Source organism: Monodelphis domestica, chromosome 3, assembly GCF_027887165.1.
Source record: "Monodelphis domestica isolate mMonDom1 chromosome 3, mMonDom1.pri, whole genome shotgun sequence".
Classification (NCBI taxonomy): Eukaryota; Metazoa; Chordata; class Mammalia; order Didelphimorphia; family Didelphidae; genus Monodelphis; species Monodelphis domestica.
In genome coordinates, this window is record NC_077229.1 from 256153260 (window position 1) to 256179395 (window position 26136).

General features: G+C 38.3%; 1 protein-coding gene across 2 annotated transcripts in view; it reads right to left on the reverse strand.

Annotated features, from left to right (window-relative positions):
• Positions 1–25897, reverse strand: part of IMPA2 (inositol monophosphatase 2) — a 78337-nt gene extending 52440 nt beyond the window's left edge. The window contains exons 1-2 of one of the 2 annotated variants that reach the window (XM_056823630.1): positions 25167–25897; positions 3327–3460 (exon numbers count right to left, since the gene is read on the reverse strand). In XM_056823630.1, the coding sequence (XP_056679608.1) occupies positions 3327–3460; positions 25167–25295 (263 nt within the window). In that variant the 5' untranslated portion in view covers positions 25296–25897. Of the gene's footprint in view, positions 1–3326; positions 3461–24946; positions 25109–25166 lie in introns of those variants that run through there. The other variant, XM_056823631.1, reaches the window with a different exon arrangement.
• Between the last annotated feature and the right edge of the window lie 239 nt (positions 25898–26136).

Genomic DNA, 26136 nt, shown 5'->3' on the forward strand with positions numbered 1-26136 from the left:
TCCAGAACATGATTATTACTTTGCATTTGTATATTTCTGCTTGCTGCCTGCTTTCTGGCCACCAGAGGGAGAGGCATAGGCATATTTAAGAATGAAGTTAAAAAATGCTTGTCATTTCACCTTTAAGCTCTTTCAATCACACCCCAGTCACACTAATAGGAGTCATAACAGAACTTCACCCACCAAAAAAATGCCACCAACATACCCATTGAGAGAGAGGGCAGTTCATGAAGAAAAGTTGGTAATCCCTCAGACAACCAAAGGAATCCAAGAGGAAATGAGTACAGGGTAAAGTCAGGAAGAAAGACAGCTGAGAAATTGATGTTCTCACACACACACACACACACACACACACACACACACACACACACACACACCCCTGATCATTTATTTCATGATGGAATGGCTAATGAAAACTAGTTATACGTAAAGATCAGTGAAAATTATTTCTTTACATTTCTAATGTAAGGGGAAATATAAAAAATTGTTATAATTCTTTTTATTTTCTATTTATTTTTTATTTATATATATTTATATATAAAATTCTATTTAAGAAATTTGGGAATTGTAAAATTGTAACTACAGGATTCTGGAAGATCCTTGATCTCATCAAAAGGTGTGGCTCTAGCCTGACTCCTAATTACTCTGCTGTTCCTTTGGGTCTACAAAGTTCCTGCAAGGTCCCTGGCTCTTTGGATAAGGAAGTGTTAGATCATCTAATGAAATGACATCTGCCCTTGGCTTAAATGTATCCAGAACTAGTCTTTCAGGCATTGCCCTCATGCTTCTCCTGAAGGTTTCTCTAGCTCTAGCTTCCTGAGACTCAGGTCTCAGTTTCTTTCTTTCTGGCCTATGAATATTTACTTGTTGGTTGTATGTATGGGAACTTTAGCTTCTTCCACTTATGGCAGGGAGTTCTTTAACCATTTTTGTATCATGGACACCTTTGGTAGTCAGGTGAAGTCTAGGGAATCTATTCTCATAATGGTTTTGTTGTGTTGTTTTTTTTTTAAACCCTGACTTTCCATCTTAGAATCAATATTGCATATTGGTTCCAAGGCAGAAGAGTGGTAAGGGCCAAGCAATGGGAGTTAAGGGACTTGTCCAGAGTCACACAGCTAGGAAGTGTCTGAGGCCAGATTTGGATCTCCCATCTCTAGGCCTGGCTCTCAATCCACTGAACCACTCAGCTGCCCTCTCTGATGTTTTAAAAGCTCTCTCTCTCCCTCCCTCTCTCTCTCTGTCTTCCTCTATGTCTTGTCTGTCTGTCTGTCTGTCTGTCTGTCTGTCTGTCTGTCTGTCTGTCTCTCTCTCTCTCTCTCTCTCTCTCTCTCTATATATATATATATATATATATATATATATATATATATATTTACATGGGAATGTATATAATTACAAAGGAAAGCAATTCTATTGAAATACAGTTATCAAAATATAAATTCATAGACCCCCAAATCACCTGACTTTTTGTGTTTAAGCTAATGAATGGAAATAATAGTAACAGTAATAATAACAATAACTATAGCTAGGATTTATATAGTGCTTTAGTTTTTTAATAAAGCACTTTACAAATATTAGTTCATCTAATCCTCACAGCAACCCTGGAAGTAGGTGCTATTATTATATACACTTTACATATAAGAAAACTGAAGCAAAGAGAGTTTTAAGTGACCTGCCCAGAGTCACAAAGTTTGGAAGTATTGAGGCTAGTTTCAAACTCGGGTCTTTTTTAACTCCAGGTTCATAACTCTATTCACTATGTCATCTAACTACCAAATGGCTATATGGCTCGTATAATCAACTCAGCACTTCTGCATTGAATCAGTTTTCTCTGGTGGCCATAGTCCTTACTACTACCTGTTTCGAAGTTCACATTTCTTAGAGCTGGAAACTGATGCAGAGTGAAATAAGCAGAACCAGGAAACCATTGTACACAGTTGCAGCAATATTGTGAAATCATCAACTGTGACAGACTTAGCTATTTGTGGCACTATAATGATCTAGGACAATTCTGAGGAACTGATGACAAAGAATGCTGTCCACCTTCGGAGAAAGAACTGTTGTTGTCAGAACACAAATGAAAGCCTATAATTTTTTTATTTGTTTATTTGGGTTTATGTTTGGGGTTTTAGTTTTATAAGATTAATCACTGACAAAAACGAACAGTATGGAAATTTTTTTGCATGATAATGCACATATAATAATCCTGATCAAGTTGCCTGTTGACACAGGGAGAGGGAAGGGAAGTAGATAAGTTCAATTATATAACTTAAGAAAACTTCAGGGGGCAGCTGGGTAGCTCAGTGGATTGAGAGCAGGCCTGGAGACGGGAGGTCCTAGGTTCAAATCTGACCTCAGACACATCCCAGCTGTGTGACCCTGGGCAAGTCACTTGACCCCCATTGCCTAGACCTTACACTCTTCTGCCTTGGAGCCAATACACAGTATTGACTCCAAGACGGAAGGTAAGGGTTTAAAAAAAAAAGAAAAGAAAACTTCTGTGGAAATTTCTATAACATGTAATTGAAGGATATGAACAGGCATTTCTCAGAGGAAGAAATCAAAGATATCTACAGTCATATAATAATACTTTAAATCACTCAATTAGAGAAATAAAAATTAAAATAACTGAAAAAACATGTAATTCATAATAAATAGATATATATGGGTGTGTATATATATGTATATATACATATATATATATATATTATATATATTTTAAGTTCACATTTCTTTTTGAGCCACCTTGTTTCCTCTCTGAGGAGGACCAATTGATCTCAGTTCATTTATAGAATAATTTAAATTACTAATCAAGTTTCCTACACCTCAGGTTATCAGTGATTGTCATATCCCCGAGTTCTTTTTAAGAATTTCTTTTCATTCAAATAATGTCTCTCCCTACCTCCTCACTCTCAAATTCCAGTGCAATGTTTTTCTAGAATCATTATTAATTTTATATTTAAAAATAAACCACAGTTTAACACTTACATTGAATAATAGTCATTACCTCCATTAGGTAAAGAAAGAAAAAGAGGAAAATGGTTCCCTAGTACATATCCTTCTGGACACAATAGAAAAAGGATTTCTTACAATCATTCCATGAAGTATAACTTTATAGTGAATAGAAAGAAGAATGGAATAATAGCTATTAGTAAAGAAATACATGACTGTGCACCCAGGGATAGAATACAGCTATTGGCTCTATTCTGGGCCAAACTTTTCTTGAGAAAACGTGCCTGAGACAGCAAAACAGGTAACAGAGGCCATGGAACTCTGCCTCTGCCTAACAGTCATTATCCCCCCCTCTCCCATAATGCCCTTACCTGTGAGAAGGGAACTTCTTCCTTAGTTCAGAAATAATTAAATCTTCCACAAGATGATCTGTTTCTGTCACAAGATCTGCAGCTGATGTTTTTGTGGACACCCGTTTTTCCTCAGTAAGGGCTTTTTTGATAATCTAAAACAAAATGTAGATGACAAATTAAACTCATTCTCATCATCTATTAAAATCTATTCCTCCCCTTGTTGAGTGTCTTCTTTGGAATAAAGATAGGAAAGCATACCAGTAAATTTTTATAGAACATATTTATTATTTATTATATATATAGTAATTTACCTATCAATATACATATATGAATTATATGACTACAACTGTAAGGCACACTTTGAGAAATAAAGACAAATAATTAGAGAGGTATTAATTGGTCATGTTTGAGCCATGATGAAATAATTTAAATGATGATACTAACCAATTTAATTTATAGATTTCATGTCACACCAAATTACCAAGTACTTATTTTTTAGAACTAGAAATATAACAGGATATATCTAGGAGAGCAAAAGGTTAAGCAATCAGGAATGAAGGGAAATTAGCAGTATCAGATCTTAAACTATACCACAAAGCAGTAATCATGAAGATTATATGCGATTGGTTAAAAAATATGAAAGCTTTTCATTTGGACTCCAATGGATTTGGAAGATATATAAGAAATGATGAGAAGGACAGATTCATAGAAACCTGGGAGGACTTGTATGAACTGATGCAGAGTGAAATGAGCAGAACCAAGAAAACAATTTCTATAATGACAATGATTCTTTAAAGGAAAACAACTTCAAAAGACTTTAAGAACTCTGTTTAATGCAATGATCAGTTATACTGATTGATGGATGAATCTTGGCAAAGTGATAATAGAGAAAGTACAGAATGAGACATATATTTTCAGACATGACCAATGTGTGGATTTGTTTTATTACATCTATTTGTACAAGGAGGAATGATCCTTCTTTCAGGCTCATGTTATGGTGAACAAGGGTCAGAAAGACATGGGCAAGGACTGGTTTATGTCCAAGGAAGCAAAGCTTATTACCTGGGTCTCTTTTCTTAAAAGACAATTATATGGTAATTCTTCCTCTGGTCTCCAAACCCAACCTTATTTGGTAAGAGATGTGACTATAATCCATGCATGGATTGACCACTGGTTATCTGGCTAATAAATGTTTCACCTATACTTGGTGAAGGAGATATAAAATCTCCCCAAAGCAGCCAAAGCTAGAAAAAGAAAGGAACAAACAGGTGATAGAAGGCCTCAGTATCACATACATTATTAACTTCCTCTTTACTTAGTTGTAAAGCAAATCAGATTGCCTCTTGTTACTTTGGTCTACAACCCTGAGGCTGCCATCTTATCCCTTTTATTTTATTAAAACATTTTTTGTTTGTTTCATTAAACTTCTTGGTTGCACTGGAGAAAGCATCATTTGACAAAAAGATATATGTATGTACAAAACTATGTCTTGCTTGTCTCTATTCATCACTTCCTTCCCTGGAGATGGACACAAACAAGTTATTCTTCAAACAATATTTCTGTTGCTCTATACAATGTTAACTTTTTGGTAATTTAATTGGGATGTCATTGAATAAGTAGATTAGTTTGAGTAGGGTTGTCATTTTAATTGTATTGGCTCTTCCCATTCATCAATAATAAATATTACTCTATTTAAATCTGACTTTATTTATATAAAAATGTTTTATAATTGTTTTGGCGGGTATACTCTTGGGTATTTTACTCTGCCTCCAATTACTTCAAATGGGTTACCTCTTCCTGCAGAACTTTTTTGGTGATATATAGAAATGCTGATGATTTATGTGGGTTTATTTCATATTCTGCTATTTTGCTAAAATTATTGCTTCTGTCCCTTTTAAAGCTATCTTCACCTGTATAAAAATGTGTTGTTCTTGAATGGTAAGAGGGGTGCTGTAAAAAATAGACTCGAATACAGGACTACAATCCCCATGAGCCTTTGCTCCACTTCCCCAGAATGCCTTGTAATCTCACCTGGGCCGAGATCGAGAAGGTATTTAAGTGGATTCAAAGGCTTTTGAAGAGGGGGCTTGGCTTTTTTTGGACTTCCGTTTTGGAGCAGAGGCGTCTCTTCCATGATGTGAGGTTATTTTGTCTAGGCCTCTGGCCTAGGCACATGTTTCTTACTTGTATATTCTTAATCTTTAACCTTTAATAAACCTCTAAAAAATATAATACTCCTTGCAGAGAGAAACTAATTTCTGCCTCAGATGCCTCAGTCTCCCCATATTCCATAAATTTTAATCTTTACAGTGCCCCTAGTTTTATTTTTCCTATCCCAATCCTCTAAAACTGATCAAAAGTAAAAGGTATCCGTGGTGATGCATAATCTAGAAAATTGTAAAGATAATTTATGAAATCTTGCTTGCAGTTTTCCACATATGCAAGAATTATACAAATAAGCTTCTTTCTAGGTAACAAAGTACTAGGAGAGCAACTCTAGAAAACTTTGCAGAAACTGCATTAGGACCGTATAAAATAATGTAACTGAAAAGTCCCTTACCAGCAGACTATAATTCCTAGTTTCACCATATGTCCAGTTCAAAAGGGTTCCCAATATTGATATTGGATGTCCTAATAATTATTTATATGTAAGTTTAAGTTACACATAATGAATGATTTTCAAGATTTAAAAAGTTTAAAACCCAGTATAAATAATATTGTTCCCATAGAACCTTAATTACTTAATATTTTAAAAATTATTAATTTTCAAAATTCTAAAGGTAAGGGGATTCTATATTGGTAGTCTAAATGATTATGGAATGTTTTAAACATAAGCCAAGTGTTTTATTTACAGAGTAACTATTAGGCTCATGCAAACTTGCTTTTTTGGATAGACTTGTATCCACAAGTAAAATGGCCAGAAAAATTCATCTACTGGTATTTGTTCCCACAGTTATTTCCTCTTAGTCTACTTAGGGATTCTAAACATTCCATTAGGCTAGTGTGTGTCCTACTTTATCAACATTACTAAGCTACTCAGTTACTAAGTACGCATGCAAGTTCACAGACCTCCTGCACTGGGTCTTTACCACTAATTAGTATTCTGTAAATGTTTAATGAGTTATATTTGGTACATTGACCCAAGTCATCAAAATCTGGAGTTGAAAGAAAAAATACTAAATTGGCAGGTAGGTGGTTCAGTGGTTAAAGCACCAGGTCTGGAGATGGAAGGTCCTGGATTCAAATAGGAACAAGAATACTTTCTACCTTTGTGACCCTGAGCAAGTCACTTAACCCCAATTATCTAACCCTTACTGCTCTTTTGTCTTGGAATGGATACTTAGTAAGGTCTTACCTCTGCCTTAGAACTAATACTAAGTATCATTTCCAAAAAGAAGAATACTAACAATTTCCTACTTCAGAGTAGAGAAGAGACTAGGAAGCCAAAGTACTCCTAAAGACCTGTTTCAGAAGTTTCTCTTCCAATGCCTTGGAAATTTATTCTTGTCCAACCGTGAGCAACACTAGAAAATTCCTGATTGTGTATTACTGTTCCCTTTAATGCTATTAAAGTATAGACACTCCAGAACCTGGACTTTGAATAACCACTTATCCTATAAGTATTTGGGCCTGAATGTGAGAAACCAAAGTCCCAGAATCATAGAGTTTAAAAAGAACCGTGGAGACCATTTCATCCAGTTTGCCCCTAAACAAGACCACCTTCTACATTCAACCTAACAAGTGGTCAATGAACTTTCCATGAAGATTCCTGGAAAATGAGACTCAATTACCTCCTAAAGCAGCCCACATTTCACTTTTGTATGAGCTTAATTTTAATAATAATAATAAAATAAAAGCTAATAATCATTTCCTATGCTCAAGGAATTCACAGTTTAACAGGGAAGACAATGTAAAAACAACTTGATATAAATAAGATATATACAGGATAAATGGGGGCACTCTCAAAGGGAAGGTACCAAGATTAAGAATTGGGAAAGGCTTCTTGCATAAAGTGGAATTTTAGCTAAGACTTGAAGGAAGTCAGGGAAGCCAGGAATGCTGTTATACCACAAGAAATGATGAAAAGGAAGGTTTCAGCAAAGCTTGGAGAGATTTAACTGAGCTGGGACAGAGTTAAGTGAGTAGAACAAAGAGAACAATTTATAAATTAATAACAACACTGTAAAACAAACAATTTCTAAAGACTTAAAAACTCTGATGCAAATATCAATAATATGGAAATAGGTCTTAATGGTCTTTACACATGTAAAACCCAGTGGAATTGCACAACAGCTGCGAAAGGGGGTTAGGGGGAGGAAGGAAAAGAACATGAATCTTGTAACCATGGAAAATATCCTAAATTAACTAATTAAATAAAAATTTCCAATAAAAAATAAAAATAAAAATTCTGATCAATGCAATAGCCAATCATGATCAATAAGACTGATGATGAAGAATACTATTGACCTTGGTAATGAGACGATGGGCTCAGGTGCAACATGAGACATTAGTTTTTTTGGATGTGGCCAATGTCAAAATTTGTGTTGTTTGCTTATGAATACTTGCTATAAGGATTTTGTGGGTTTTTTGCTTTTCTTCTTTTATTTTCCAATAGGAGAGCAGAAGAGGAAGAAAATTGACTTTTGTTTATTTTTTAAATTATTTTAAAAGACTCTTTCCCAAAATAGCTTTTCTTTTTGTACCAGCAAAGCTTGAGAACAGTCTATATGTCTAACAACCAAATGGTGCTTTGGATAAATCACTGACCTGATGTCTAGAAGACTTGAATTAATAGTAAAAAGAACTAACATTTATATAGCACTTTCTATTTAGCCAAGTGCTTAAGTAATTTACAAATATTACCTCATTTGATCTTCACAACAACCTGGTAGGTAGGTGCTATTATAATCCCTATACAAACAGAGGTGAAGTGACTTACCAGGGTCACACAGCTAGAAAGTGTCTGAAGCCAAATTTGAACTTGGGTCTTTCTGACTTCAGTCCCAGTGCCATTTTTACTGTGTCACCTAGGGGCCCCAAATTCAAATCAAGTAATTTAAACTCCTTGCCTTAGCTCTCTCAATTGTAAAATGGGAATAATGGGACCTATCTCTTGGGGTTGTTGTGAAGTTCAAATGAGGTAATATATGTAAAGTGCTTTAGCACAATGCCTTCTTCCCAATTCTTTCCCCTTCCTCTATGCTTTCAAAGGAGAGGAAATGGACTACATGTATGGAATGTTACATTCGCCATTCAAATGAATCACTGTGTCAATGTTTTACCTAAGTTTCTTTATCACACAGAAAGACTCACTGGGGTGAGGGAGGGGTATATCCATAAATGAGATATAGGAACACAAAAGGCATTATTAATAAAGATTTTTTTTTTTAGGAAAAGAATATGAGGATGCCAAAAAAAGCAATAACTAGGAAGTATATAAAGAAAGCCGGTAAGATCATTGTGAAGTGATACAGAAGGAAATGAGATGGAGTAACTAGATGGCTCAATGGATAGAGCACCAGGCCTGGAGATGAGAGGTTCAAACCTGGCCTCAGGCATGAAAACTGAAATGGACAAAAACTGATATCAACGAAAACCAAGGTATTACTGTACTTCCTAACTGTATGACCCTGGGCGAGTCACTTACCCCAACTGCCTAGTCCTTACCTCTCTTCTGTCTTGCAACTAACTGATACTTAGTTTTTATTCTAAGTCATGTCATTTAAAAATTTTTTTAAAAGAAGGAAATTAGCAAAACCTGAAACTATATAAACACTGACTATCACTACATATTTTTTAAAAAGAAAGAAAAGGGACTTAAAGGAAAGAGACCTCTATGTAGGCCCTGAAGAAAATACAGAATATTTTCTTTACTTGTTTGTTCATTCATTTGGTATTTCAAGCCTAGAGCCTAGGAGTTTGGGGCAAGATCTTGCCTCTTGTTTTATATATTTATTTGACTGATTTTGTTGTGATGGAAGAGAAATTCTCTACTAGCCACCTCATAATTTAATTTTAATTATTACAATTGATGGCTACTAAGTTGCAACAATTTTTTTTAAACCCTTTACCTTCCATCTTGGAGTCAATACTGTGTATTTGTTCCAAGGCAGAAGAGTGGTAAGGGCTAGGCAATGGGAGTTAAGTGACTTGCCCAGGGTCACACAGCTGGGAGGTGTCTGAGGCGACATTTGAATCTAGGACCTCCCATCTCTAGGCCTGACTCTCAATCCACTGAGATACCCAGCTGTCCCCAGTTGCAACAATTTTTTAAAAATTTATCTTATTGAACTTGGGCCACGGTTCTATCTAGGCTTGTCAAGGTATTTTTGGATCCTAACTCTGTCATATAAAGTGTTAGCTTCCCTTCCTATCTTCCTATGTCAGTGATGGTGAACTTTTAGAACCGAGTGCCCAAACTGTACCCTCATGCCCATGGAAGCCCCTGACCTTACTCCAGACAGGGGAGGGAGGAAGCACTCCCACTGAGCAGCTGAGCAGAGGGGTAAGTGACGAGAGAAATGTCCTTAGACGCACACAGAGAGAGGAAGGGGAGCAGCCCTCTCCAGCACATGTGCCATAGATTTGCCAACACAGTCCTATGTCATCTGCAGATCTGATAAGCATGCCTTTTTCTAAGTTACCTTTAAAAATCTGAAACAGTATGGGGCCAAGAAGAGATCTTCAGGGCACTTCACTACAGATTTCATGCTAATATGATAAAGCACTATTTATGACTAAATGCTAGGAGGCATAGGGAACAGACTTGAGTGTAAATTCTTCAGACATTTACCAACTATGTCCCTAATTAAGGCACTTAGCCTCTCTCATACTTAATTTCCTCATCTGTAAAATGGGGGATAATAATAGCACCTACCTTTCAGAGCTTTTGTGAGGATCAAATAAGATGATGTCTACAAAGCACTCTGGAAGCCTTGAAGTACCATATAAATATACTATTATTATTATTATTTAGTTCTACTATTCATCTCCATTGTTCAGTTGTTTCATTTGTGTCTAACTCTTCATGACCCCATTTGGCATTTTCTTGGCAAAGATACTGGAATGGTTTGTCAGTTCCTTCTCCAGCTCATTTTACAGATGAGGAAATGGAGGAAAACAGGTTTAAATGACTCCCCTATGTCACACAGCTACTAAGTATCTGAACTCAGGAAGACTAGTCTTCCTGATTCCAGACCCAGCACACTATCCACCGACCACCTAGCTGCCTTCATTCAACTCTACCAAACTACTATATACTAACTAATACCCATTCTTGTTTTTTTTGAAAAATTTTATTTAATTGCTAATATCCATTCTAAATCTACCAAATTCATATCATCTTGCTATGGGTTCTTGGGATCCATGAACTTGTTTCTCTAAAACAAATATTTTGATAAGTGTTTTAACTGACTTGATTTCCTTTGTAATCCTATTTATTTTATTTCATGCATTTAAAAACATTATTCCTAGAAAGGGTCCATATTTCTCTGGACTGCCAAAGGGGTCCATGTCACAAAAACTGGTAAGAACTCCAAAAATAGCCCCATTTATCTAACTCACTTTTTTTTAACTTTTCCATAAGAAAAACAAGGAATATTTTGTCAAGAACTTTACTGAAATCTGGGTAAATTGTATTTACAACAAAGCAGTTAATAACTATGTTAAAAAAGTAAATGAGTATAACTGTTCTTGGTATAGCTTGTTCTTGATGAAAGTATGCTGGGCTGTTGTGATCAATGCTTCCTTTTCTAGATTGTTCACTAATTATCTCTTCAAAAATACACTCTATAATTTTGCCAGGAATTAAAGCCAAACTCTTTGGCTTAGATTTTGCATGCTCTGCCTTCCCTTTTGTTGAAAATGGGGGCAACATTTGCCTTGCTCCAGTATTTCCAAGATTCTTGACAGTGGTCTAGTAATCATATCAAGCAGGGTCCCCCCCCACCCCACCCCCGGCCAAGCGTATACCAGGACAGCTCTCTTATCAACTCCTTTTTCAATTGGGTATAGGCCTCATTTTTGTACTTTTAAAATTTTCTAGTTAAAAAACCTTTCTTCTTGCTGAAAGATAGTCAGAGTTGAGAAATTCTAATTCTATTCTCCATTGTCTTTCCTTACACTCTAAGAATGGCGTATCCCTATTTTGATTTTCTTTTTTAAAAATTTATCTTTTAAAATATTTTAAAAAGTGATTTCATAAGCGTGCCACCTGTGTCTCAGGTTCAAGTCATTCTCAGATTTAGGTAGGCAGGGAGGCTATACAATGGATAGAGTACGAAGCTTGAAGTCAAGAGGACTTGAGTTTGAATCTTGATTCAGAGACTTACTAATTATTTGACCTTTGGAAAATCACATAGCCTCTCAGTGCCTCAGTTTCCTCATCTGTAAAATGGGTATAACAACAGCACCTACCTCACAGAGTTATTGTGACAATCAAATGAGTTAACATGTAAAGTACTTTGCAATCCTTAAAGTGCTATATAAATGGTAGCTATTATTTAGTCTCACATGACTATGCTGCACTTCTTATTAGTCTCCCTGACTCAAATCTCCCTCTCTAATCAATCCACCACATAGCTGACAAAATTATTTTTCCTAAAGCTTAGACTTCTCTAAGTTACCCTTTTACTCAAAAAACTCCAATAGTTTCCTATTACTTCTAGGATTAAATACAGGGTCTTCTCTTTGCAATTAAAGCCCTTTGCAACCCAGCTTCAACTTACCTTCCTAGATTTATTATTCATTTTCCCCTCTTCTTAAATTCTGTGATCTAGCTGTTCTTCATAGAGGAAGTCCATCTTTTAATTCCATTTCCTTGGCAGTACCCTGTGGCTGGAACAGACTTCCTCTTAAGTGCCACCTCTTAAAATCTCATTTTTCTCATTCCAAGCTCAGCTTCCCTTTTATGGGAAGCCATTCCTGATCTCTCTTGATGCTGTATTTCTCCCCCCAACTATTTCCCTTGTGCTTATTTTGAGTGCATTTCTATCCATATTTATATCTATATCTAGAAGTTGTGTCCTCTAATAGAATGTAAGGCCCATCTAAGAGGACAGGGATTATTTTATTTTTGTCTTTGTTTTCCCAGTGTATATAGCACTTGGGCAATGAATAAGTTCTTGTTAATTCACTGAGACATATTCATAGCTTGGCCTCTCTTGACTCTGGTTTTATATTCATCCTGTTGCCTGCCCCTTGCTCATATTTTCTGCATAAATTAAAAAAAAAACCCTAATGGGGAACACCTGGATTCAAATCTAATCTCAGACACTTTCTAGCTCGGTGACCCTGGGCAAGTCACTTAACCTCCTTAGCCAGTCTTTCCTAAGGATGTGGAAAGTAAGGGTTTAAAAAAAACTAAAGTATTTAGTTTCATGTGCATTTAGATGAGTCTCTATATAAAAACTACCCTCCTTTCCTCTTCATTTGCAACTATTTTGCTTTGTACTTCAGAATTTCACCTTGAGATTTCCATCTCTCCAGGCTAACTTCCCACACACAGTTATAGTCCATGCAATTCTATCATTTCTCAGAAACCTTTGAAATTTGTTCTCCAAAAATGTAGGGTACATGTCAAACTATATATGGCTGTCTGCTCCTCTTATCACAAATTATAAAATGGAGCTGTCATAGTCTCTCAAGACTCCTCTCATTTCTCTTGTAGCAGCCCATTTTTTTGTTGTTGTTAGCAATGTTTGCAATAATCAAGACCAGTTAGCAGGTCTTTTCTATGCTTCCTACAAAGATGAAATGAAAGATGAAAGATGAAATTCTTAAGGCACACTGAAAAATTATTAACTGCTCTGTTTGGGGCAGAGAGAGCTCCAGTAGATGCCAAGATAATTGAAATTTTATGTGAGCAAGGGGGTGCATATATGTATCCATCTATATCTCTGTGTGTGTATATATAGAGAGAGACAGACAGACAGAGACATAGAGACAGAGAGGGAGGGAAGGAAAGAGAGAAAGACAGAGAGACAGAGGGAGGGAGGGAAAGAGACAGACAGGGGGAGAGACAGACAGACAGACAGGGAGGGGAGAGAGAGAGAGAGAGAGAGAGAGAGAGAGAGAGAGAGAGAGAGAGAGAGAGAAAGAGAGATCAGGTAGTTTAGCATCATAAACACACTCACACATTCAATATTTACAGGATAAAGAGCTATTCTGACAACTCCTCCTTCCTACCACCACCACTCATCTTTTTCTTACCCTGTAATTTTTAAAGTAGTATCTTTCCATTTTATCCTAAAAAACCAATCTGGCCATGTTTCTCCCCTACTCAATAATCTCCACTGGTTCCATATTGCTTCTGGGATCAAATGTTTGTTTGAGGTTTAAAACCCTTTACTCTCTACCTATAAACAATGCTCCCAGTCTCATTTCACACTACTTCTGGCTGTATATACTTTCAATTATTATTATATTATATATCATATTACATTAATATACATTATGATGATGATAATTATTAATTAAAAGGTCAACTTGGCCTTCCCCCCCCCCCCAATATATACCATCTTCTAATTTCCTGCATTTTTTTATGCTCGCCATTCTCCATTCCTGGAATGCTTGTCCTTTCCCCCCTCTGTGAGGGTCCCTTACTCCCTCTGGTTGGAGAGCCCCTCTCAGACCCTTTATTTAAAGAGGGCAACCAGGGAATTTATCTCATCATTTTCCACTTGGCTGTCTTCCCAGATTTCAGGATCTCCAGAAATTCATCATTTTGTAAGATGAAAGCAACTCTGAAACTCAAACCACTTCAGTACTATGCAAGTACCTGTCTTTGATTAGATGGTAGAGACTGGACAATGAACACTACTCCGTGATCTTTCTTTCTTTATCTTATTTTTTAAAATCCTTTCCTTTCCCCTTAGAATCAATACTAAGTATTATTTAAATTAACTGGTTAGTTACATTAAAATTCTCAGGTGTCCCCCTTCCTTCCTTTCTTTCCTTCCCTCATTAGAGAAGGCATCATCTGACAGAAAGATATATATATAAAACTATATCTTCCTTGCTCCTATTTATCAGTTCTTTCTCTGGAGGTGGACATAACACAAGAGTGAAATGAGCAGAACCAAGAGAATTTATACTCTCCATAATTTCATGTAATTCCTTTTATGTTTTCCAAAAAATTATTCTGCTCATCATTTCTTATAGGGCAGTAGTATTCCACCACGATCATTTGCCACAACTTGTTTAAGCATTCCAATTGATGGGCATCCCTTCAATGTCCAGTTCTTTGACACCACAAAGAGAACTGTTATTTTAGAACATATAGGTCAGTGGCGGCAAACCTTTTAGGGATGGAGTGCCACCCCCCCCCAGACCAAGTGCCATGCCTAGCCCCCCACCTCATCCCCTGGTTTCCCCCCTTATCCCAGAGAGGAGAGGAAGGAAGAGCTCCCATTGGACTGCTGGACAAAAGGTATACAGATTTTTAATCCTTTGGGCATAATTCCAGATTGCTTTCCAAAATGGCTAAATCAGTTCAGTCCCACCAACAATGTATCAGTGTCCACATATTTCAATATCCCCTTCAACATTTGTTATTTTGCCCTTTTATCATTTTAGTCAATCTATTAGGTGCAAGGAGCTTGGATTCTAACAGGGGGTATGGGGAGACATAAAAGGAAGCTTGAAGGAGAGGGGACATGGTAGACAAGGTCCAGAGTACAACCTGGAGAGGAATGAGACATGACTGGTCTACTTAATGGAGCTTCTGAGAGGTTCATCCATTCATAGGGAAAGGCCACAAAGCCAAAGGATACTTTCAAAGGGTGAATTTAGGACTAGAGTGAGGCTTCAGGATGAAGAGCTGGGGTATAATAAAGTAGGTCTGAAGGGTAACCTGGAAACTTATCTCACTGGTTTGTTGTAGGAATCAAAAGAGGTAATTCATGCACAGAATTTGCAAAACTTAAAGAGATATATAAATTTCAGTTTATAGGATAATAAACCTAGAACTAGAAAGAACCTGAGGCCATCTAGTCTAAATCTATTCATTTCTACAGATGAGGAAACTGAGATGCAAGGATTTAAATGACTTACCCACCTCTTTACACCCCCAATCTTGCCTTTCTCTCCTAGAGCCACTCCCCTTAATTGATGGCAATAATGGTAACACCATATTTGCTACTCAGGTCTTCAATTTCTTGCCAGCTTCTTGTTTTCTATATTCTTTCTGGCATGCATTATTTATGTCCACATGAGTCACTAGATGTTTGAAATGGTCATCAAGTTTAACAAGTCTTGGGTAGTTTTCTGGTACATTCTTTGACAACACACAGCCAACCTTGCTATTGTTATTGTCAAGTGAACAGTTACGTCAGAATCCCTCAGAAGAGTCAACCACAATTACTCAGCATTTTTTCTGACCTTTCCTGGATTATCTCTCACATGACGGTACCTGTGAATCCACCTCATCATTCCACAGAGACTTCTTCCTTTTAGATCAGCTAACTTCCTCTTATTTGAAGAGCCTCATTCATTGCTTAACTCCAAATAGTCAGTGGTCCTTCTAATTCCATTCTTCCTTTACAAATATCATTTGCAAGATCCTGGCATATCAGCATCCCTTTCATATAGATTTTTAAAAATAGGGGTTCATTTCATTTTAAAAGATATTTTTATTCTCTTTGGTAACCTGAAGAGCTAAGAGATTAAGTCAACAAGCATTTAATAAGCAGTTCCAGTGAGCCAGGAACTAAGCTAAGTACTAAGGATTCAAAGAAAGGCATGCAGTCCTAGTTTCAATGAGCTCATCCAATGGGGAAGGCAATATGCAAACAACTAGGTACTAATAAGTTATACACAGAGTAAATGGAAGGTAGTCTCAGAGGGAAGGAACTAAGATTAAGGAGAATTGTGAAAGGCTTCTCGAGAAGATAGTATTTTCTCAGACTTGAAAGAATTTAGGGAAGTTATTGGAAGAGTGAGAGTTCTATATATGGCAGACAACCAGTGAATATGCTCAGGAGCAAGAGATGGAATGTAGTGTGCTACAAGTTGTAAGGAGGCAGGTGATTGTCACTTAATCCCAGAGTACATGGCAGAGGAGTAAGAAAGAAGGAGACTAGAAGGTAATGGAGCTTTTAAAAGCCAAAGAAGGATTTTATATTTGATGCTGGCAGTAATAAGAAGCAAGTGGAATTTATTGATTTTTAAGAAGATGGTTTTGACAAGTGAGAAGAGGGTGGTATGGAATGAGGGAGAGACCAAGAAGGGAGATCAACCAAAAAGCTGTTACAGTAGTCCAGGCATAAGGTGACAAGGGCCTGCACCAAGGTTTGGAGAATGATGATGACATGATCAGACCTGTGCTTGAGGAAGATTAATTCAGTAGCTGAGTGGAGGATGGATTGGAGTAGGGAGAAACCACAGGTAGAGAGATCAACCATCATGCTAATGCAATAGAATAAGGTAGAAATGCTAGGACTTGGGAACTCATTGACTATGGGAGAGAGGGGGGAGGATACAGAGAGACAGAGAGGGTGAAAGTGGGAGGGAGGGAGGGAAGGAGGGAGGAGGGGAGGGAGAGAGAGGGAGAGAGAAAGAGAGAGAGAGAGAGAGAAAGAGAGAGAGAGAGAAAGAGAGAGAGAGAGAGAGAGAGAAGAGTTAAGGATGGCAACTAGGTTCCTAGGTGAATGAGAGGATGTTGGTTCCTTTGATACTAATAGCATCTTTAAAAGGAGGGGGAGGCATAGGGGAAATAAAATTACTTCAGTTATGGACATTTTGAGTTTGAGCCCATTTACCATTTTTTGCTAGATGGGACCATGCTACACTTTCAAGGTAGTTAATATTTACTTAGTCATGACAGAAAAGTAAATATTACGCATTGTATGTAGGTGACTATAAAATTTTCTCTGATCTCCACTTTTGGAGAGAGGGAAAAGATGCTGAGTTCTTTGTCATTCTTATTAGTAGCTCTTCTGACCAACTCCTGAAAAATTCTGGCAACCACTTATGGGGGTCTTCAACTTCTGAGCTGTTATGTTCTTCCTCACTTCATCTATTTTCCTTTCTTATTAGCACAGTGTACCTGGCCAACAAGAGTTATATAGTTGGAAAATAGACAAGATCTAGAATCAGACGACCTGGGTTATAATCCAGACTTTGTCACTAACTATCTGTGTTACCATGGGTAGGTCATTTAACTTCTCTGGGTCTCCATTTCCTCAGTTATAAAATAAGGGGTTTAGACAAGATTACATTTCAGTTTCCTTCCAATTCTATATTTATGATCCTCTGATACTATGAACTTCTTTTCCCTTTTCTTACCAATTTTCTTGATCTTCTTTTCCTTCTACTTTACCTATTTCTTTTTTGGATCCTTATCCTTGAGTCTTTCTCCTCCACCTCCTAGATTTCCAATTCTGGCCTTCTTCATAACTCTAAAACTTCTAAATGTCTTTCTTTATAATCCTTTTTCCTATGCTATAAATTTGTTATATAATCTCAACTGGAACCTCACTTAGCTAGTTATTCCTTATACACCTTCCTAATTGATTCACTATACCACTTACTACTATTCTAAACCTTTTCCTTCCCATATTTCACATGAAAAGGTGACTCTTCTCTTTGCCTACACAAATATGTACTCATTCTAACTTATCTTCTCAATCTTTGACTAATCTTCATTCTCTCCCAAACTACCTATTTTCCTTTTCCTACAGATACACCTCTATCTCCCACCATGTTTAAAAAACCTTCACTTGATGTGACCATTCTCCCTAGGTACCATTTCATATTTCCTTGCCCTTTTATGGCTAAACTCCTTGAGAAAGCCATCTACAATTAATACTTCCACTTCCTCTCCTCTCATTCTTTTCTTAACTGTTGGCAGTCTGGCTTTCAACCTCATCAAATGAAATAGTATTTGTAAAGCACTTAGCACAGTGCCTGGCACATAGTCATTGCTATATAAATGCTTATTACCTTCCTTTCTCCCCATCGTCATTCGACTCACACTGATCTTTCTAAAGTTACCAATGATGTCTTTATTTTCATTTCTAAAGGTCTTTTCTTAATCTTTATCCTTTTTAATGTCTCTTCAGCTTCTGACATTGCTGATCAACTTCTTTTGAAAGAGAGGTCTTTTCTCTAGGTTTTCATGACATTGCTCTTTTCTTCATCCTCCTAACTACTGACCTTTCTTTTTATTTCCTTTTTTTCTTCCCCCCCCACCCCCAACTCTTACCTTCTGTCTTAGAATCAATACTAAGTGTTGGTTCTAAAGCAGAAGGACAGTAAGGGCCAAGCAATGGGGGTTAAGTGACTTTCCCAGGGTCACACAACTGGGAAGTGTCTGAGGTCATATTTGAACCCAACATTTCCTATCTCTGGGTCTGGCTCTCAATCTACTGAGCTAACTATCTGCCAAACAACCCCTTCTCAATGCAGATGGGATCAAGAGATCTGTGAACTAACTGCAAAGAAGTAATTATTGAACTCAGAGAGGTTAATGAGATTGCCAAATTTGAGAGCATACAGTGAGATAAGAAGAAAGCCCAGCTTAGTCTTAGGAGACATCCAGTAATTAGGCATGACCCAGAAGAAGGTCCAGCAAAATGGACTATTCTCTCCATCTTATCAAATTCATTTTTTAACCCAACCATAAAAACTTACATTTATTATTAAATTTCAACTTATTAACTCTGACCCATTTTAAGCTATTGGGATCTTTTGGGATTGTGACTATATTATTTAATAGGTTATATAACCCTCTTGGTTCCTTACTTTTTAAGTAAAAATCTGCTCCTTTTAAGCTTTTGAGTCAAGCAAAATAAGTTCAAAATGTCAGCCCTTCAAATACTCAAAAATAACTATGGTTTCTTCTATAAGTCTATTCTTCTCTAGTCTAAACAACTCAGCTTCATTTAATCTAATCTTGTAGTGGGGATCACTAGATCAAGGTGTAGGTTTTTAGTCCTCTTACCCTATCCTGGAAGCTTTACTCTGGATGTGCCTCAATTTGTCACTGTCTTCATTAAAAATTTCCCTGGATGGAATGCAAGACCTGGTGTCAAGAAGTCCTTGGTTCAAATTTGGCCTCAGATACTTATTAGCTGTGTGACCTTAGGCATGTCATGTAACCCTATTTGCCTCAGTTTCTTCATCTGTAAAATGAGATGAAGAAGGAAATGGCAAACTAATCCAGTATCTTTGCCAAGAAAACCCCAAATGAGGTCATGAAGAATTAGGACACAACTGAAAACAAATAAACAACACAAACCTTAGATGTTGATATGTCTCAAAACTGTAGGCAATGGCTTCCAAGTTCAGGAACTTTGTGATTCTACATTATTTATACCCAAACTATTCTCTTTTTACTTCTCATACTCCTTGATTCACCCTGAAATCTACTTTTCTCTCTTACTGTGATTTTCTTGAATCCTTCTCTTCTATTTTCCCTCATTCTTATTTGTCATTATACTTAAACTTATCTGTTGATAATTTGCCACATTAAGATCTCTTACTAGCAGCTTTCTTAGAATCTATCTTTCCTCTTTCCACATTTTGCCTTCCCATTAGCTCAGCTAATCCTATTGTGTCAGTCTACCCATTTCTGAGCGCTACCACAATTTTGTTTTTCTTCTTTTCCTCAAGGCTGGAGCATCACTGGAAAAAAAAATGCAATATTTAGCTGATTTCACTCACTACCAATTTGTCATACATAGTCCCAGTGGGGCTGTCACAGCTGCTCAGAAATCAAACTTTATCCTTATCTCATGAGCCATAGTCGTATTTCAAAACTTTTCTTCTCACCATTAATCCCAGTCATATCCTCACAAATATAGCAGGTAACTAATGGGGGGTTGTACTTTGCTGAGAAGACAAGCCAATCAGACACGAGCTCTCTTACTCTCATTCCTCCATGATTAAAACCTCAGGATCTTCACCTCCTCTTTTAACCTCCTATCACAATAGAAGAACTCAATGTGTTACTGGCTAAATCTACCCTTGATCTGATATTTTATCACTTCTTTCAGAGCTTTGCTCTAAGTATCATCACTTCCTTCTCATATCCTCAATTTCTCCTTCCCCATCAACTTCTTCCTATGTACGTGCAAACATGCTCAGGTCTCCCCACTGCTTTTATTTTTCTAAAGTTTCCCTTTGACCCTGTAGCTCATTCTATCCCTCCTCTTCTCTTAACTGCTAAACTTAGAAAAGTTGTTTGTATTGAATGCTTCTGCTTCCTCACTCCCCACTCTAAACTTCTTAGAACTGAATTGGGTTTCTGGAATTAACATTCTAATACACTCTGAAGTCATGGATCATCTTCCAATCACCTTATCTTTGACCTCTCAGGGGTCTTTGATAATGTTAGCTATCCCTTGCACTTTCTCCGTGTTCATCTTCAGAAACCACATTCCCCTGGTTTTCTTCCTAGCTCTCTAGTTGCCCTTTTATTTTTATGGGTAGGGGAGGTATTCTTCACTGATTCTCTGTTCCTATCCTGACTACTTAATATTAATATTCCTCAAGATTTCATTTTTGGTCTTTTTTTCTTCTCTCTTCCTCTGTCTCACTTCTTTCTCCTCTCCCCGTCTCTTCCTTTCTTCTTCCTCCCCATCTCCCACTTTCCTTCCCTTTCATCCTCTCTTCCTCCTCATTTCTCTTTCCTCTCTTTCTCAGCAATCCCATTCCTTTTCAGTTTCAAAATCAATCTCTATCCAGATAACTTCCAAATCTATATCTCTAGTTCTAGTGTCTCTGCTGAACTTGACTGCCATTTCCATGTGGACATGCTGCTGGCACTTCTAACTCATAATGTCTAAAACGTGGAATTTTCCTTAAGCTGTTCATTTCACTCATCATTTCAGTGCCCTGCTCAATATACTCTAATGGCTCCCTATTACCTCTAGGATCAAATATGAATTCTTCTGTTTGGCTTTTTTTAACCTTTCACAACTTGACTCTTCTCTTTCTAACCTCATTTTGTATATCATTCTTCTTAAAATCTATTGGTCTTACTCACTCCCCAATATAATACTTCATTTCCTTTCTCTGACTCTTTGCACCAGCTCTTCCCTATGGGGGTAGGGGGGAATTCCTAATTTCTTTCAAGACTTAGCTTAAACAATACTTTCTACATGAATTCTTTCCTAAATCCCACCAACTGCTGTTTTCCTTCCCCAAAGCACTTGGTTTTTATTCTTTTTTTTGTATTTATTATTCTTTATATATGTATACAACCTTACTACCCTGATAGTTAGCTCTTTGAGAACAAGGATTATTTCATTTTTGTGTGTTTGTATTCCCAGCACCTACCACAACATCTTATAAATTTGTTGATTGACAATGTATTATGGAGAGGATTGTATTGCCAAATCATTTTTTTTGTCTCTGCTTTCTCAGTACCTTCCAGAATGTTGTATATTTAGTAGTGCTTAATAAATGTGTTAAATTGAATTAAATTTTTTAATGATGGAAACAGAAGGGACAAGAATTTAACTCATCAGTTGCTTGTTGGAGTGAGGGCAGAGAGAACAGCTCAAGTCTATAAAGATGAGGAACTTCAGTGCTCTTTTCCAGGGACTGATATAGGAGTAAAGACAGTAAAGCTATAAAGTACCTTGGAAATAATTTAGTCCAATCCACTCATTTTACAGTTTAGGAAATCAGAACCCAGAGGACCCAAAGCAAATTATCATTGTCTCTTGGTGGCAGAGAATGAGACTAGAACTAGTGTCCTCTCTCCTATTATGGTCTCTCCTACTCTATCATGATGCTTCTTAGCTATATTTCAAAAATCAATAGTACTCAGGTTACATTTTTCCATTTTCCATAGGGCACATGCACAACTTGGTGGGGGCCATTATACTTGTAAAAATTACTTTGAAGCCAACCCAATTTTTAAAAATCCATTATTTTTAAACCCTAAATGGGCTAAGTATCTAGACTAAGATTTTTCATTAGCCTTATGATGATTGAAGATTATTTAGGAAAACGGTTTGTACTTCTTCCAGTTAGGGTCACACTGACCTTGTGTGGCTTTAGTTTTCCACAGCCATGGTCCGCTGTACTACATCCCATCCGCCAAGCAGGATGCATCAGCATAATGCTCAAGAGAGAGCTCCTAGAAACCAGGGATTCCATGACTAGACTCCTAATTGCAAAATCTTTGCTCCACCTCCCTCCTTTTCCCCAGCTTTTCTTGTAAGTATGTTATAAAAATAAATTTGCCTTCTGTTTCTTCAACCATTTAGGAACTTTTTCCCTTGTTATTCTCCCCACCTAACCTAGCAGAGTCCAAATAGTAGCTTCTGAATCAGGTTTTTCCAAAAGCATTTTAGAAATGAAAGGTTTATATAAGTCTTTAAAAATACAATGGTGACACACTTTTATAAATGAAGGCTTAGACAGAGGAAAAGATAAGAAAGGCAGAAGGTTGCATTCTTGGAGAAAACCATGCTACCCAGGAAGATCTACCAACCTTTTTTCTTTCCTTACCGTCCAAGGGTTTTAAAAGGCCTTTACCTTTCAGGATTAAGAAAGAGACAATGATGAACAGGTAGGATTGTTTGCCCTATAGTTATAACATCATTGACATAGAAAGGTTTGGGATCCCTCCTTTTCCACAGTGGAGAAGGTAATAAAGATGAAGTCAAAGGAAAGTGTTTTTATAGTACTCATTATGTAATATGTTATCCTTAACTGAATGGTTTTAATCATTAGAACCAAAGTAACTTCTATGCTACCTTCACCCAGTCACTGTTATCCCTTTTCAGCTTTCCTTTATATGTTGTCTTCCTGCAAAAAAAAAATAATATATATGTATATATATATATATATATATATATATATATATATATATAAGCTCCTTGAGGGCAGAGATGATCTGGCTTGCTTGCAGTTGTTTCCTTAACACTTGTCTGTGTCAGGGATATAGTAACTGTTTAATAAACATCAATATCAATCCACCTCATATGTACAACATATCCACTCATATTCAGGGTCATAGAACTGTTAATGCTAACATGGATATTAGAAATCAGCCAGCCTAACTCATTTTGCAGATGACTAAACTGAGGAGGCTCAGAGGAATTAAGTCATTTACTTGCCCAAGGTCACACAGGTGACCTTGATGGTAATGATGAAATGAGAAATACATTGTTTATCAACTTCCTCTTTATTCTAATATCTTTCAAGTCCAGAATTACTCCAATATACCAATCCAAAAACTTATAATCTTCCTTCACAACTGTGGTTAGGCTTGGAAAAAAATGACCTCTTCCCACTTCTAAAATGAAATCTATTTAAGTCTATCATCTTCCACTACTTCCAGTAAGAGCCTTAAGCAAGTAGTATATAATTAAACTATGATCCTTCTCAATTGATGGACTTCTCATAAGAGATTCTCTCCCTTCCCCACCAAACCAAATTGAAAATGCCCTTAAAAGAGAGAAGATGGTATTTAATTTATTTAACCTATTTAGTTTTTATTAGCTCTGCTGCTTGAACTCTAGGTTTAATTCTATAAATATTTAGGGAGCACCTACTATGTTCCTGTATCCAATGACAATATGGCAATTTAAAATTCTGGGCTCCTAAATAAAAACTTTAAAAAAAAAAAGTTCCAGCTCTGCTAATTATTCTCTTTGTGAGTTAGGGGAGTCCTCTTTTTTTTCAGCTTCTTCTTGTATGAAGTGTAGTTGAACTAAATAATCTTTAAAGTGGTTTGTCCAATCCTAAGGATACTTTATTCATTGCAAATTGCTGATGACTTCAAAGAAAGAGCTGTTTGGATAGTATATTATCAAGGTTCTTGGTGTGTGGGTTTGTGCTCTCTTGTATAGCTTCTGTATCCTTGCCTTGTGCCCTTTCTTTTTGGGGCCTAGACTTGGGAACCTGAGCTCATATTGCCAGGACCAAGAAATTCGAACTCAGCTTTCAAAAAAAGAAGCCATGTAGACTACAGTTAGCCAGAGCACCGTCAAAGGTCAAAAGCCTATGTCACTTTAAACTCCACATCACTAGGGCACCATGAGGGACAGCAGAGTGAGGGTGATGCACAGAGGACAAAAGAGAGTGCACCCCTTCTTGCTAAATGAAGAAAGCAAAGGTTCGGAACAGGAAACAAAAAACAAAGGGCCTCTTTGACAATATCTCACCCTAGCACTGTAGAGAAAGTAGGCAGGAACTAGGCACCGAGATAGTTTATCTGACAGCGCCACCAATCCAAAAGATTACCAGGCCAGAAGAACACAAGCATTCTGTCACCTCTAGGCTCGGACGGGGGGTGGGGGGTGGGAGGGTGGAATTGGAGGGGGGGGCAAGGACGCGAGGTGGGGTAGGGAACGAGTAAGAGCACGAGATAGGAGGTAAGGCCAGATGGCTCCAACCTATCCCAAACACCTTTCCACAAGCTGTTAGGCACTCAAAGGACCTCATCATCTCCAGCCTAAAACAACCCACATCTTCTCCTTTCTATCTAAGCTAGGCGACAGATGCAGTTTTAAGTTTGTTTGTTTTTGTAAATAATTTTTTTTAAGTTAAAAGGAACTCTAGTGATCTGGTTTGAACCAGTCTGTTTCCAGCTCCTTGTAGAGAGGATATTGGGGGGGGGGGGGGGAAGGGAAGCGTGCTCCCGCGTTTGGGAACCAGGTGTCCCGGGTGCCCGAACTCACCGAGCCAGCTCCTCCTTCGCTCATTCCATCTCCTGCTGCCCTGGGGAGCATCACTCCGGAAAGCTGAGGGGGAAGGGGACGGGGGGAGGGGGGGTAAGACAGGAAACCTGGAGCCCTAGTCAATTACGCGGTTGGGGAAGAGGGTGAACGGGCGGGAGGGGCGGGGGGGGGGGGAGGTCGCACCCGTGGCTAGAGCCTGGGGAACAAGAAGGCTGCTGACCTGTCCGGCCCGGAGCGCCAGCTGCACCGCCACCTCCGCACACTCCTTCCAGGGGTCTGCGCCGCCACCACTGCCATCCTCCATGGCAGCTTGTGCCGCCACAGCCTCCTCTTCTTTGCCGGGCTTCATCGATCGCTGTTCCTCCCTGGCCCCAATCTATCCCTCCCTCCAGGCTTCCTCCTTCTGGGTGCCCCGGCTTGGCTAGCCTAGGAACCCGCGGGCGTGAGGGCGGGGAGTAGAACCACGAGGGAGGGGGCCGACAGACCCCGGCTTGCACCAGTCTCTAACTGCCCTGTAAGAGTCAGAAACTTCTCTTTTTCCTCGGGCGGGAGATCTGGGCCTTGCTTGCTAGTGCAGCTGGTGCTGGGGATGGGGGGAGGTATGGGAAGCGGGACCAGGACAGCTCAGTTCGCAGCTGGAGGAGTGTCTGCAGCTGCTGTGGCTGCTGCTGCCGCGTCCAGTTCTCACTCCTCTACCTCTCCTCCTTCTTTCCCTCCCCCTGGTGCACAGCCCAGGGAGGGACTCCCCCGTCTCTCGGAGCCCCGCCTCTTGCCTCTCTCTCACCCTAAGGGGAGCCCCTTTCCCCTTCGGCGGCCCGCAGCGGCTTCTGCCTTCTAGCTTAGAGAACTAGAGGGGGTGGGGTGGAGTGGGGCGGGGTGGGAGGGAGCTTGATAAAGTCCTAGGGTGCCTGAGGGGTGGCGGTTGTCCCGATTCTCATCTTAGGGCAAAGGAGAACAGAGGAGCTCACGTAGCTCAGACACACACATCCACATCCACACATCCACACCCTATTTATTAAGTGCTGCAGCTCTTGGGACATTTTGGTGGGCAGTCCGACAGCCAGAATTGTTGAGTGGTTTAGAGGCAGAGAGGACTCAGGTAGTGATACCGGACGTGGCGGCGGGAAGTGACTAACTTGACTTATTGCTGCTTTTCTCTGCTTCATCCAATACCTGCTTAGCTACTACCG